The sequence below is a fragment of the Dendrobates tinctorius genome, unplaced genomic scaffold, assembly GCF_039654945.1.
Source record: "Dendrobates tinctorius isolate UK_male_01 unplaced genomic scaffold, ASM3965494v1 ptg000005l, whole genome shotgun sequence".
NCBI lineage: Eukaryota > Metazoa > Chordata > Amphibia > Anura > Dendrobatidae > Dendrobates > Dendrobates tinctorius.
The window spans coordinates 25,402,645-25,417,776 of record NW_027361673.1 but is presented as its reverse complement, the minus strand read 5'-3'; the positions used below and the strand labels follow the sequence as shown (position 1 = coordinate 25,417,776).

The 15,132-nt window shown below is 43.0% G+C and overlaps 1 protein-coding gene across 4 annotated transcripts in view; it reads left to right on the top strand.

Annotated features, from left to right (window-relative positions):
- DYNC1LI1 (dynein cytoplasmic 1 light intermediate chain 1) overlaps positions 1-15,132 on the top strand; it is a 70,549-nt gene that overhangs the window by 40,206 nt on the left and 15,211 nt on the right. For all 4 annotated transcript variants that reach the window (XM_073568766.1, XM_073568750.1, XM_073568742.1 and 1 more), the window contains 4 exons: positions 10,776-10,849; positions 10,951-11,067; positions 12,033-12,263; positions 12,954-13,123. In XM_073568766.1, the coding sequence (XP_073424867.1) occupies positions 11,025-11,067; positions 12,033-12,263; positions 12,954-13,123 (444 nt within the window). In that variant the 5' untranslated portion in view covers positions 10,776-10,849; positions 10,951-11,024. The remainder of the gene's footprint in view (positions 1-10,775; positions 10,850-10,950; positions 11,068-12,032; positions 12,264-12,953; positions 13,124-15,132) is intronic.

The window sequence follows — 15,132 nt, the reverse complement described above, 5'->3', positions numbered from 1 at the left end:
AAACTTTTTTATTTTTCTGTCAATATGGCCGTGTGAGGGCTTATTTTTTTGCGGGATGAGTTGTACTTTTGCAACTCCACACTTGTTTTTTATTTGGCTTTTTTACTAGGCTCATTAAATGATAAAACTGACCTGACATTGATTCTCCAGCTCATTACAAGTTCATAGACACCAAACATGTCTAGGTTCTTTTTTTATCTAAGTGGTGAAAATTTTTTCCAAACTTTGCTACAAAAAAAAAATAAAAAAATTGTGCCATTTTCCGAGATCCATAGCGTCTCCATTTTTCATGATCTCTGGTTGGGTGAGGGCTTATTTTTTGCTCGCCGAGCTGACGTTTTTAGTACCATTTTAGTGCAGATACATTCTTTTGATCGCCCGTTATTGCATTTTAATGCAATGGCGCGGCAATCCAAAAAACCCGTAATTCTGGTGTTTTGATTTTTTTTTTTTTTTTTTCCCACTACGCCGTTTAGCGATCAGGTTAATCCTTTTGTTTTATTGATAGATCGGGCGATTCTGAATGCGGCGTTACCAAATATGTGTGTGTGTGTGATTTTTTTTCTCTGTTTGTTTTTAATTTGAATGGGGTGAAAGGGGGGCGATTAAACTTCTATAATTTTTTAATATTTTTAAGAAGCTGCCACAACCCGATCAGCTCTGCGATCAGATTGCCTGTATGTAGCTGAATTACAGACTTGCTATGAGCACCAACCACCGGGTGGCACTCATAGCAATCCAACATCCTCTGGTTGTCATGCCGACACATTGGTGACCCGCGATCACGTGACGCGGGTCACCGGTGAGCGTATTTCCGACCTGATGGCCGGAAGTGCTTGTTAACAACTCCTGCTGTCAGAGTTTGACAGTGGCATTTAACTAGTTAATAGCCGCGGGTGGATCACGATTCTGCCCGTGGCTATTGCGTGCACATGTCAGCTGTTCAAAACAGCTGACATGTTCCAGCGTTGAGGTGGGCTCACCGCCGAAGCCCACATCAAAGTGGGGAATTCTGCCATCGGACGTACTATAACGTCCGATGGCAGTAAGGGGTTAATTACCCCAACGGATGCCTGGGTATGTTACTATTCACAGGATACATGTTCCCCCATGAACAACTCCAGTCTTGATGAATCTAGACCATTGATTGTGTCTGCACACACATCCAGACAACAGCACGTCTTCTATACTAATGAATTTGATACAGTGGCTTACGATAGTATCCACCCCTTTGGCTTTTTACCTATTTTGTTACGTTACAATCTGTGTTTAAATATTTGTGTAATCCGATTTGTGTGTGATGCATCAGCACTAAATAGGCTAAGTTGGTGATGTAAAGTGAGAAATACAGGCAAAAATTAAATTTATGGGATTAAGTAATAAAAAAATTGGCATGTGCATATGTATTCACCCCTTTTGCTATGAAGCGCCTAAAAATGTCTGGTGCAAACAATTACCTTCATAAGTCACATTCTTAGTGAAAGGAAGTCCACCTGTGTGCAATCCAAGTGTCCCATGGTCTGTCAGTATATACAAACCTTAACTGAAAGGCCACAGAGGCTGCAACACCATTCACCCCAAGCCCGTTTTCACCTTTATGACCAGGTCAAATTTTACAATTCTGACCAGTGTCCCTTTGAGGTAGTACCTGTAGAACGCTTCAACGGATCCCAGTGATTCTGAGACTGTCTTCTCGTGACATACTAGACTTCATGATCGTGGTATAATTTGTTCAATATGACTTGCGTGTGTTTGTGAAAATTTTGCAATTTTCAAATTTTTAATCCTTATGCCCTTAAACCAGTCATGTCACACAAAATAGTTAATAGCATGTACAACATGTCTACTTTACATCTGTATCATTTTTTAAACCTTTTTTGTCAGAAACTTAGATGGGTTAAAAATTGACCAGCAATTTTTCATCTTTATAACAAAATTCACAAAACCGTTTTTTTTAGGCATGACATCACATTTAAAGTGACTTTGGGGGGCCTATATGACAGAAAATATCCAAAAGTGACACAGTTCTAAAAACTGCACTCCTCAAAACCACTTTCAAGAAGTTTATTAACCCTTCAGGTGCTTCACAGGAATTAATGGAATGTGGAAGGAAAAAATGAACATTTTACTTTTTTTTTTTTTTTTTTCTTCACAAAAATGTTACTTTAGCCCCAAACTTTTTATCTTTATAAGGGTAACGGGAGAAATACACCATACAATTTGTTGTGCAGTATCTCCTGAGTACGCTAATACCCCATATGAGGGGGAAAACTACTGTTTGAGTGCATGGCAGGGCTCAGAAAGGAATGAGTGCCATTTGACTTTTTGATTGACAAAATTTGCTGGAATCATTAGTGGATGGCATGTTGTCTGGTGTGCCTAAACTGTGGAAACCCCCCACAAGTGACCCCATTTTGGAAACTAGGCACCTAAAGGAATTTATCTAGACATGGTGAGCACCTTGAGCCCACAGGTGCTTCACAGAATTTTCCAACATTGATCTGTGAAAATTAAAAAATATATATTTTTGCACAAATGTTTTTAGACTCAATTTTTTTTATTCTCATAAGGATATAAGTAGAAAATGGACTCCAAAATGTGTTGTGCAATTTCTCCTGAGTACACAGACACCTCATATGTGGTCAAAAACTACTTTTGAGGCACAGTGCAAAGCTCAGAAGGGAAACAGCACCATATTACAGTGCAGATTTTACTGTTCTGGTTTACATATGACGTGTCACATTGGCAGAGCCTCTGAGGTGCCAGAACCGCAAAAACCCCCATAAGTGACCTCATTTTACAAACTACACCTCTCAATGAATTCATCTAAGGGTGCAGTGATCATACTGACACCACAGGTGGGTCACAGAATTTTATACCATTGGGTAGTGAAGAAAAAATTACATTTCTACCACCAAAATGTTAACCTCAGAATTACATTTTCACATGGGGAAATGTATAAAAATGGCACCGTAATTTGTCCCACAATTTCTGCTGAATGTAGAAATACTCCATATGTGGTTGTCCAATACTCTGTAGCCATACGGCGAGTCATTGGAGGGACAGAGCGCTATTTGCCTTCCTAGAATAGTTTGTGGACTCCAGATACAGAGCCCCCCCCCAAGAGCTAGGATAACAGAATCCCCCTCAAGTGACCTCATTTTGGAAATTTTACTTCAGGAATTTATCTACAGGTGTAGTGACAATTTTGACTCCATGGGTGTTTTCCAGAAAAAAAGCAACAGTGGAGGTTGCGGAGTGAAAATTTGCAAACTGCCGTCGTAGTGACCAGTACGTTATGTTGGACTCTTGCTTCTGGGAACATGCACCCGTAAATTAGGCAGGCTCGCATGGCTGCAGAAATGCTGAAACACGTGGACTCTAAATGTGGTTTAGGCACAGAGGGGTTCAGAAGGGGGGGCGTTTGGATTTGGAAGTGCAGAATTTGCTGAATTTCTCTTTGGCAGCGAGCAGCCATTTAGCTTTTCCAGGGCCTTTGTACTACCAGTAACGTGGAAGCCCCCTTTATTTCCACTAACAGATGATGGACATGAGTGGGAACTTGCTTTTGTTGTGAAAATTTTACACAACCTTTTGGACCACATTACTCCAGCATGCTACACTGAGCACTTACTTTGGAGTTTCCATCTTAGGGCTCATACTCATCTGCATTAACCCCTTCACAACATGCGCCACACTACTACTGCACTTGTCGTGTCTCCCCCTTTGATGTGGACTCCAGCCCTGAGCCCACATCTTTTTCGACACATGTCAGCTGTTTTGAACAGCTAACATGTGCCTGGAACAGCCGTGGGTGGAATCGCAATCCACCCACGGCTATTAACCCGTTAAATGCCGCTGTCAAACTCTCAGTGGTATTTAAATTCATTTATTGAACAAAAAGAATGCATAACATACAGTGGGGAAAAAAAAGTATTTAGTCAGTCAGCAATAGTGCAAGTTCCACCACTTAAAAAGATGAGAGGCGTCTGTAATTTACATCATAGGTAGACCTCAACTATGGGAGACAAACTGAGAAATAAAAATCCAGAAAATCACATTGTCTGTTTTTTTTTCATTTTATTTGCATATTATGGTGGAAAATAAGTATTTGGTCAGAAACAAGCAATCAAGATTTCTGGCTCTCACAGACCTGTAACTTCTTCTTTAAGAGTCTCCTCTTTCCTCCACTCATTACCTGTAGTAATGGCACCTGTTTAAACTTGTTATCAGTATAAAAGACACCTGTGCACACCCTCAAACAGTCTGACTCCAAACTCCACTATGGTGAAGACCAAAGAGCTGTCGAAGGACACCAGAAACAAAACTGTAGCCCTGCACCAGGCTGGGAAGACTGAATCTGCAATAGCCAACCAGCTTGGAGTGAAGAAATCAACTGTGGGAGCAATAATTAGAAAATGGAAGACATACAAGACCACTGATAATCTCCCTCGATCTGGTGCTCCACGCAAAATCCCACCCTGTGGGGTCAGAATGATCACAAGAACGGTGAGCAAAAATCCCAGAACCACGCGGGGGGACCTAGTGAATGAACTGCAGAGAGCTGGGACCAATGTAACAAGGCCTACCATAAGTAACACAATACGCCACCATGGACTCAGATCCTGCAGTGCCAGACGTGTCCCACTGCTTAAGCCTGTACATGTCCGGGCCCGTCTGAAGTTTGCTAGAGAGCATTTGGATGATCCAGAGGAGTTTTGGGAGAATGTCCTATGGTCTGATGAAACCAAACTGGAACTGTTTGGTAGAAACACAACTTGTCGTGTTTGGAGGATAAAGAATACTGAGTTGCATCCATCAAACACCATACCTACTGTAAAGCATGGTGGTGGAAACATCATGCTTTGGGGCTGTTTCTCTGCAAAGGGGCCAGGACGACTGATCCGGGTACATGAAAGAATGAATGGGGCCATGTATCGTGAGATTTTGAGTGCAAACCTCCTTCCATCAGCAAGGGCATTGAAGATGAAACGTGGCTGGGTCTTTCAACATGACAATGATCCAAAGCACACCGCCAGGGCAACGAAGGAGTGGCTTCGTAAGAAGCATTTCAAGGTCCTGGAGTGGCCTAGCCAGTCTCCAGATCTCAACCCTATAGAAAACCTTTGGAGGGAGTTGAAAGTCCGTGTTGCCAAGCGAAAAGCCAAAAACATCACTGCTCTAGAGGAGATCTGCATGGAGGAATGGGCCAACATACCAACAACAGTGTGTGGCAACCTTGTGAAGACTTACAGAAAACGTTTGACCTCTGTCATTGCCAACAAAGGATATATCACAAAGTATTGAGATGAAATTTTGTTTCTGACCAAATACTTATTTTCCACCATAATATGCAAATAAAATGAAAACAAAACAGACAATGTGATTTTCTGGATTTTTTTTTCTCAGTTTGTCTCCCATAGTTGAGGTCTACCTATGATGTAAATTACAGACGCCTCTCATCTTTTTAAGTGGTGGAACTTGCACTATTGCTGACTGACTAAATATTTTTTTTCCCCACTGTACATATTGGCTTATGATAATAAGATACACATATAGCCCTTCAAATATACAGAAAGAGTAGCCGGTTATACATTGTGAAGTATGTATATCAGTTGAGTTACACAAGCTTTTATCGTATTGTCATTCAGATAATAAAGAAAATTCCTAAACTACAACTACATCAACTGGTCCCTACTACTGCGCAGCCTAGTATCCTATATCATTGTATATCACATAGAATCATAGAATTGTAGAGTTGGAAGGGACCTCCTGGGCCATCTGGTCCAACCCCCTGCTCAAAGCAGGATTCGCTAAATCATCCCAGTCAGATGTCTGTCCAGCCTCTGTTTTGAAGACTTCCATTGAAGGAGAACTCACCACTTCTCGTGGCAGCCTGTTCCACTCATTGATCACTCTAACTGTCAAAAAGTTTTTTCTAATATCTAATCTGTGTCTCTTCCCATTCAGTTTCATCCCATTGCTTCTAGTCTTTCCTTGTGCAAATGAGAATAAAGTTGATCCTTCTACAATGTGACAGCCCTTTAGATATTTGTAGACAGCTATTCAGCCCTTTACAGCCCTTTAGATATTTGTAGACACATATGGTGTCTCAATTTTGCAAAGTTAGGTGAGAGGAATTCCACCTCTCCTAGATCTTCTCAAACTTGCCCGGGCATCCCCTATTTTGATATAGTGTACTTTCGTATGGAACAGTCGAGTTCACCAGGTCAATCCACATTCTAAGGGAGGGCTCTCAGTGGTATTTAACATGCGCTTCCAGAAATCTGCCCATTGGTGACCCCCGTCACATGATCGCGGGTCACTGATGGGTTGGCATGACAACCAGAGGTCTCCTGCAGACATCTATGGTTGTCAATGCCGGATTGCTATGAGCGCCGCCCCGTGGTCGGCGCTCCATAGCAAGTGAGTAATTCTGCTCCACACAGGCGATCTGATCATCACCTGTATGTAGCAGAACTGGTCGGGTTATGGCAGTTTCTGGTCTCCCATGGAGACTATTGATGCATGCCAAATGTATAAAAAAAATAAAAAAAAATTGTTTTTAAAAATTTTAAATATAAAAGTTCAAAATAATATAAAAAAAAAAAAGTTCCCACAGAGGTCTGACATATTTCATTGTTTTGCGCGACATTCCCCAAATCTGGCTCATGCTGCGCTCAGTGAGACTGACGTCACTGCTCTTCACTATCGCTGGATCGCGCAGCATGACCCGGCGACTCAGCAGGTACTCTGCCTCCTGGTACCAGTGCCGGATCCCCACCAGTTTTCTGGTCTCAGTGTTGTGACTACAGTTGTGAGGTCACATCAGTGGCATAAGTGTTAGGGATGTCGGAACGCACCAAATAATAAAGATGGTAATAAGATGCGTTCGCAGCCCGGGGTCCACCGTGCAGGGGTGGTAACCTGCTGCTCAGTAATGGCTGATGCTATATGGCGGTATAATATAAGAACACACGCGGGTTAACGTCACCCAATGTGAATAGGTGCGAACTCTGTTGCTTCACAGAGCCGCACTACCGCTGAACATAAATGCCGGAGTCTGTTTGTGCTCACAGAGCTCGGCTAAAAGAGCGCACAGTGTACGGCCAAAGAACTCTACCCAAGGACACGGGGTTAGAGTCCTTCTGGGCCCACTGAACGTGCGGCGTTGCTGCCGCGAGCGCCGCTATAGACGCTGGCTATGGTGCACGTGCACTGAGGCGTGCCGAGTCCCTGGTGAGGCCTGATGCCTGACTCAACCTCAGACCTACCTACACCTAAGCCTGGGCGCTAGCAGGCTAGGCTGCACAACACATGCGTACCAAGGGTAGGGGTTTCTTAATGTGTCATTCACCAGAGACATTCATACATCACTCACTCCACATAGTCTGTAAATACAGTCTATCCTAGCACATGGGCGAGCGGCCATGCGAACCTTTTATAGCCGTGAGCGTCCGGGACCTTCCTGGCTTCTCGGATGGGCCAATCCGAACATGAGCAGGACCTGAGCACGTGACCCTCGATCTCCAATGGGAGATCACTCCATGGGCATGCTCAGTGGCCCGACATGAGGACTTAGTCCCTTGAGAATCTCGCTGCTGAGCAGCATGCATTGTCATAGCTGTGGCAGTAGCAAGCAAACCCACGGAGTTGGCCTGGGCAGAGCGTCGGGACCGATGAATCTGCTGAGCAGGCTCCACTGCGGCTGAAGAAGAATGGGAGACCACTGGGTGCAAGGCTCTGGATTCCTGCTGTGCAGTGGCAGAAACCCAACGCCTAACAATAAGTCACTGCTCTAGGCGGCCACTTAGCTCAGTACTTGTGCTCCAAGTTAGACGGCCCTCAACACTGAGCATTTTAAGATCGTCTTGTCTAAACTTGCACTGTATAATTGTTAGAATTGTTAAAAATCTGTCCAAATGTGGTTCTGTCTAACCCCTTTTGCAGCCGACATGGGATCCAAACACCAGTGTGTACCCTGTGTAAGAGTATGTCCACATAGGACTTTCATCGCAGCACATCTTACAGCTCATTCATAGACAGATATTTTTTTTTTCTTTTGCACATTGACAACTTTTACTGTGGATTTTCCCAGATTCAACCCCATTTAGAGAAGCCGCAAAATCCGCAGTTAGATCCGATGTTGCACATCCGGATTTTTATGCAGCAAAATATGCTGTGTGTGGACCCGGCCTCAAGGGGAACGTATGTCTGCAACTCCGTATACTGGTTACACTGAGGCAGCAGAAAACAGATATCTGCAAAATACAAGGTCACTGATCAAGAGGCTAGGTTACAGTTCCTTCAGTTTGTCACTATATCTACAATCCCAGCTCGTTATAAGGTTTGTTTTGCTGTTTGTATGTCTGAATGTTGGGGGATCCTTAGGGGCCCCATACACAAATAGCTGTCCATTGAATGAGCATTCAGCCATTGTTTAGTCGGCACCTAGCTCCCCCCGACACCTCCATGCATAGGAGCGCTCACTTCCTGATGTGAGAGAGCCTCCGCCAGACTCTAGCGACTGCTTATCTCACCAAGAATAAAGGGATCGGCAGTCTAAAAACTGACATGCCCTTCTTCCTCTCCCTCAACTTTATCTGTAAGGGGAGAGTCAAGAAGCCCACATAATCTAATATCTATGAGTTTGGCCACCATTGATCTAATGCAGGGGTGGGCACACAGCCCCCTATACGCCGTAAGAGCCCACATACAGCCCGCTATACGCCGTAAGAGCTCTCACATGGCCTTTTATGTACAGCATATGCCCCACGTAGCCCCTCTATGTACAGTATATGCCCCCCTATTTACAGAGAAAACCAAAAATAAAACACAAAACAAATATCCGGGAATAAAAAAGTTTACAGTATGAGTTCCACACAGATATATATCCCATACACATGAAAAAAACAAGCCACATACAGCTGACAAGATGAAATGCCGTTATCACGACTGCTGGAAGAAGGGGCGGCCCCTCCTTAACGAATGCATTCACTGCTGAGGATGCAGGGACGGGGGGCAGCACGGTGCGGCCCCTGGGTCACTGTTTCAACCCTTCGGCTGTCTCGATCCACGAGCCGCACTTTGCCCAGGTCCGATCTGATGTGTATAGTCAGAAACTGAATCAAAGTAAATTATAATGTCACCCTACCTTTATGACGCAAGGTAACCATTCTTCCTGTCCTGAGGGTGTTGTACGATGTATCAGTAGAAGTTAGATGTAGGCAAATAAAGTGTTCACTGCAAAGCTGACAGCAGATGACCTAGTCTGGATGCCGCTGTGTTAGTCAAGTTTCAGAAATATTGGGGTATGTTTTTTGAATGGATCTTGTTCTTATACCTCTCCTAAAAGCACATAACTGTCCACAAACCAGCTGACATTATTGTCAAGAGAAATGGAAGTTATTGCTGCTACAACAGCTGATATTTTCACCTGCTCAGTTGGTAATTTTATGTACCGTATGTTCCAGCTTTTGGCCCACTCTCCTGGGGACAGCCCCTTTAATGCTGTTCAAGAAACGTCTAATTTTTACACTGTCTAGTAAATGTTATATTGTAGACTATTGAGCAAATCGCTGATTGTGTTGACTGTTAGTCTTCAAACAGGCTGAACAGACATCTGTCTGGGATGATTTGGCGAATCCTGCATTGAGCAGGGGGTTGGACACGATGACCCAGGAGGTCCCTTCCAACTCTACCATTCTAGGATTCTAATTGGGCCTATCATCACTTGTTAGTTGACTTGCTTTGTGCCACACAGTTCTGGTGCTTTTTTGTGTGATGCTCCACACGCCTTTCCTGATCAGCCTTGTCAACAAGGTCAGGCACAAAGTATCTTAGACTCACAGTAACTATGATTTTCGTCCATTTTCACGATCAGTGTGGCGTCCATTTTTCTCCCATAGGGGTGGTGGGATCACAAACTACTCCTACTTATTAAACAATAAAAATTGGTTACCACTCAGATGACACCTGGGTAGCATCTGAGTGCTCTCCTGTTCTATTTGTTTTTCATTAACTTGAATTGGCGAGTTCAATTTGGGACTGGGATGATAAACAATTTTTGTTTTTGTGTGTGGAAAGAACTCGTACATGAGGAAAAGGGTTATCTGAATGAGACTTGGACACAAGTGTAAACCTATACAAACACAACTGGAAAAACAGCATTATTCAAAAAGCATTCCTCTTATGCCAGATCGTTTTTACACACCTTGCGACTGTTAGCCATTGCCCAAAAACCATGTCCATATAGTTTCCCAAAGATGAAAAGTGGTGCTCTCCATTCCATAAAATCGTCTTTAGTCAAACATAATAAAACATGCATGCAGGGAGGTGTGGGGGCAGCATGAAGAAAGACTACCGTTTCGCGTTGTCTGGCGTGTCACCAGGTCTCTTCCCTTTCCATTTATGAGCCAGCGGGTCACCTTTCATACTTTGTGAGACAAGTGTATACCTAGCCTTAGAAAGCAAACCATTGTCCCCAGGTTACAGATTATTTCCTACATGTGAATTCGCATGGGCAGTGTTGAGGGGTTGTCATGTGGTGGGTTTTTTCTTTGTTTTTTTTTGTTTTTTTAATTGAAACGTACTGTCAGTGTTAAATGTAAGCGTTCGAGTGCCCTGAAATCCCTGTGAACAATACTTTTGCTGAGCCTCTGATGCTCATGTATGCATATTACCTCCATTCAAATCCGTAGAACTCCATATTCCCAGATCAGTGGTTTTATGTATGTAGCCCCTATGTTCGTATCATCACATCTGTATCTCTACAGGTCATCTATCCTAAGTGAAGTCTCCACACGCTCTCGCTCTAAGTTGCCATCTGGGAAGAATGTGCTGCTACTTGGTGAGTAAAAGTGTATACAGTGTGCAACTGGTCACGTGCGTGTTTTTTTTTTTTTTTTTTTTTTGTAGCCATAAAGTTAATCAACTTTTCTTTTTAAATAGGTGAGGATGGAGCCGGCAAGACAAGCTTGATAGGAAAACTTCAGGGAATTGAGGAATACAAGAAAGGAAGAGGAATGGAGTACCTATACATTAATGTTCACGATGAAGACAGAGATGGCAAGTAGACGTGATGTGCTAGTAACCGTAGAACTGAATTTTAAAAAAAAAAAAAAAAATGTGGGAGCTGTTGGAGACCCAGTGCCGACATTGCTGTCGGTCCGGTAGAAGTGTGACACTTTTTTTATTCTGGGCTGCATAGTCTCGCTATTTGTAAGGGATTATCTAATAGTTGACAACACCTTTTAATCTACACGGAAAGATTTGTAAATGCATTGTATTTCCTGAGTTACAGAAAATCTTCTAGTTTGGAGGTGAATACTTTTGCAACTTTAGGGCTAAAATTTCCCAGCATTCGTGGCAGGCTGAATTCCCGGGTACAGCTTTCCCTCATGAATTCTTCTTTAAAATGTTTTATATATATATATATGCTATTTACTTTATAACATTCAGATGGCTGATAAAATGGATCCATTCACACCATTATACATTCTAGTAGGTGAGCAGAATTGTGATTGCTGCTTTGACGTGTAATACTTTACAAGGTCACAAGGGGGCATTCTTTGCATCTGGAGGAGAAAAGGTTTTTCCACCAACATAGAAGAGTATTCTTTACTGTTAGGGCAGTGAGAATCTGGAATTCCCTGCCTGAGGAGGTGGTGATGGTGAACTCAGTCGAGGGGTTCAAGAGAGGCCTGGATGTCTTCCTGGAGCGTAACAATATTGTATCTTACAGTGATTAGGTTCTTTAGAAGGACGTAGATCTGGAGATTTATTCTGACGGAATATAGGCTGAACTGGACGGACAAATGTCTTTTTTCGGCCTTGCTAACTTTGTTACTATGTTACATAATCATGAGTGATCTAATATACATCAAATGATGATGATCAATTGCACATTGACGTTGGAAGAATAATCTGAGGAGTCGTTACAATTGCTTTCTGAGATTTTCTTCTTCGTTGGTTTCATCAGTTTTTCATGATCTCACATGATACGTGTAGTAACTGCATGTCTCTTATTCTAGATCAGACCAGATGTAATGTGTGGATCTTGGATGGTGATCTGTACCACAAAGGGTTATTGAAGTTTGCGATGGATGCCAGTAGTGTTAAGGACACATTAGTTATGTTGGTTGTAGACATGTCACGGCCATGGTTGGCCTTGGATTCACTCCAGAAATGGGCTAGTGTTACCCGGGAACATGTGGACAAGCTGAAGATTCCCCCAGAGGAAATAAAAGAGATGGAAGAGAAAAGTAAGTGTAGAGTTATTTTACAGTTTGATGGATTATATAAAATATAAAATGAAGCTTCACGTTATGACTCACTGCTGTGATGTTCATACATTTCTGAAGATGATGGTGGAGTCTGTGCATTAGTATTTCACATAATATAATGGGAGACCCGCTGACTTACATTCAAAGTTCCCCAAGTCCCAGACTGCCACCTCGATTTTTGTGTTCCCTCGGCATGATTGACATGTCCTCCATCACTGCTTTGGTGCAGGCGATTTCATGCAAGTGCACATGTTGCACTGAAGCTATGACGACCGTGAAGGAGACATCAATCACGCCATGTGGGAGTGATTACAGCACTTGAGGCCAGGACTTGTCCAGGGCAATAGATGTTTCAGCAGACTAGTCCTGGCTAATGCAATGTCAGTGTTTATGTGGCACGGTTTTCTCACAGCACACACCTGAAAATACAAGATTACAACTGTGAAAGATAATGGTAGCAGTTTTGGGTGCCTTGTGGGACCGGACAGGTTCCCTTTAAAGCTGAAAGGACCCTGTCCTTCACTATATTCGTTGGTGTGGTTCGCAGCTCATGACTCTTGAAAATCACATTTTAGAAGTATCCGTAATTTGTGAAATGTCTAAAAATGTTGTGCACTAAGTCCAAAGAGTTTCTCAGAATTTTCTATATATATTTTTTTTTTCCTCCAGTGGTTAGAAGTTTCCAGGAGTATGTAGAGCCTGGAGATGATTTCCCTGCTTCTCCTCAAAGAAGGAATACATCCTCACAAGATGATCTGGATGAAAGTGTGACTTTGCCCTTAGGAGAAGACACTCTTACCCATAACCTTGGCATTCCTGTAGTAGTTGTTTGCACAAAGGTCAGTTGCTGGGATGGCATTTTTGGCACCAGTTCTGCAGACCCTGAGGCATTGGTGAATGTGTGTCATCTACACTGCCATAATCTAGTGGAAGGGCCGGCTTCATTTAGCTTTCTCATGCTTCAGTATTTTTAGATAATATCTTGGGTATAATAAAATTACTGACCCGACACTTTCTGAGAACTCTCTGTTTTATAATATACTAGCTGAAGAGCCCGGTTCTGCCCGGGCATAGTAACTAACTGTGGTTAGTTATAGCAAATTATAATTATCCTCCATCCCATAGTCCCGTGCCCATATACCCATCATACATATCCACCATCCCATAGGCCCGTGCCCATTATACCCATCATACATATCCTCCATCCCATAGTCGAGTGGCCATATACCCATCCCACATCCTCCATCCCATAGTCCCATGCCTATATACCCATCACACATCCTCCATCTCATAGTCCCGTGCCCATATACCCATCATACATATCCACCATCCCATAGGCCCGTGCCCATTATACCCATCATACATATCCTCCATCCCATAGTCGAGTGGCCATATACCCATCACACATCCTCCATCCCATAGTCCCATGCCCATATACCCATCACACATCCTCCATCTCATAGTCCCATGCCCATATACCCAGCATACATATCCACCATCCCATAGTCCAGTGCCCATATACCCATCACACATCCTCCATCCCATAGTCCCGTGCCCATATACCCATAATGATGACATCATCATCACCATGGCAACCGTTATGACATAACCGTCACCATTGCAACCTATTAAGACATCATCGTCACCATGGCAACCATTGTGACAGCATCTTCGCCATTGCAACCTATTAAGACATTAGCGTCGCCATGGCAACCATTATGACATCATAATGAGGGGCGGGGCTTGCAACCGATGACATCAGCGTCGCCATGGCAACTATTATGACATCATAATGAGGGGCGGGGCTTGCAACCGATGACATCAGCGTCGCCATGGCAACCACTATGATATCATAATGAGGGGCGGGGCTTGATACACACACACTTTTTCCCTATTATGTAGATAGGGGCAAAATTGTTTGGTGAATTGGAACGCGCAGGGTTAAAATTTCGCCTCACAACATAGCCTATGACTCTCTCGGGGTCCCGACGTGTGACTGTGCCAAATTTTCTGACTGTAGCTGCGACGGTGCGGATGCCTATCCTGGAGACAGACACACACACCCACATTGAGCTTTATATATTAGATGTCTTCACTAGTTTCATGTGTTTTGATCTAGAATTGAAAGGTTAATGAAAGCCAATGACACAAGAAATTAAGATCAGCAGATAATTTTTTTTTTTTCAGCTATTTTCTATAAATGTTACTGTTGAGTTGAAATTTTCTTCTTACACTTCCAATATTATCATTAATTTTCTGCCAGTAGAATCATGTTTATTCTACTTTTGTTTTCATCGTTTGTCATGTGTATATAATGTTGTGTGTGTGCACTGACCTGGAAATTAGCGGAGGTTTAACAAAAGTAATAAAAAAGACCTGGACTCTGTAATTGTAATGTCTTCCCCTCATTCATGCCCAGTGATGCCGGTACTGTGTTGGGCATAGCGTAATGAGGGCTTTTCAAATCGTTGGACATGACTTGATAAATTATTTGGATACATTATAAATCAACTCCAACAATTTACACAGTCATATAGGGGACTTGGCTTAACCCCTATAAAGAATATATATACGGTATTCATATTCTTTGGTGTACGTTTGATGTGGCCATACCGCCCCCTTAATTGGCATCCTCTGCATTTTCCCTTAGCTTGATTTATCCGTTCCTGATGCTCCGCTTGTAGTTATATATTGATGTATGCAGGTTATTGACTGGTACGTCCGGACATCAGGCAGAGCAGCACAGTGAGGAGCAGAAACACAGGAGGATTCATGAAACAGTCTCAAACAAAAACCTTGTTTCCCATAGCAACCAATCACCGATGGGCTTTACACTCATTACTGAAGC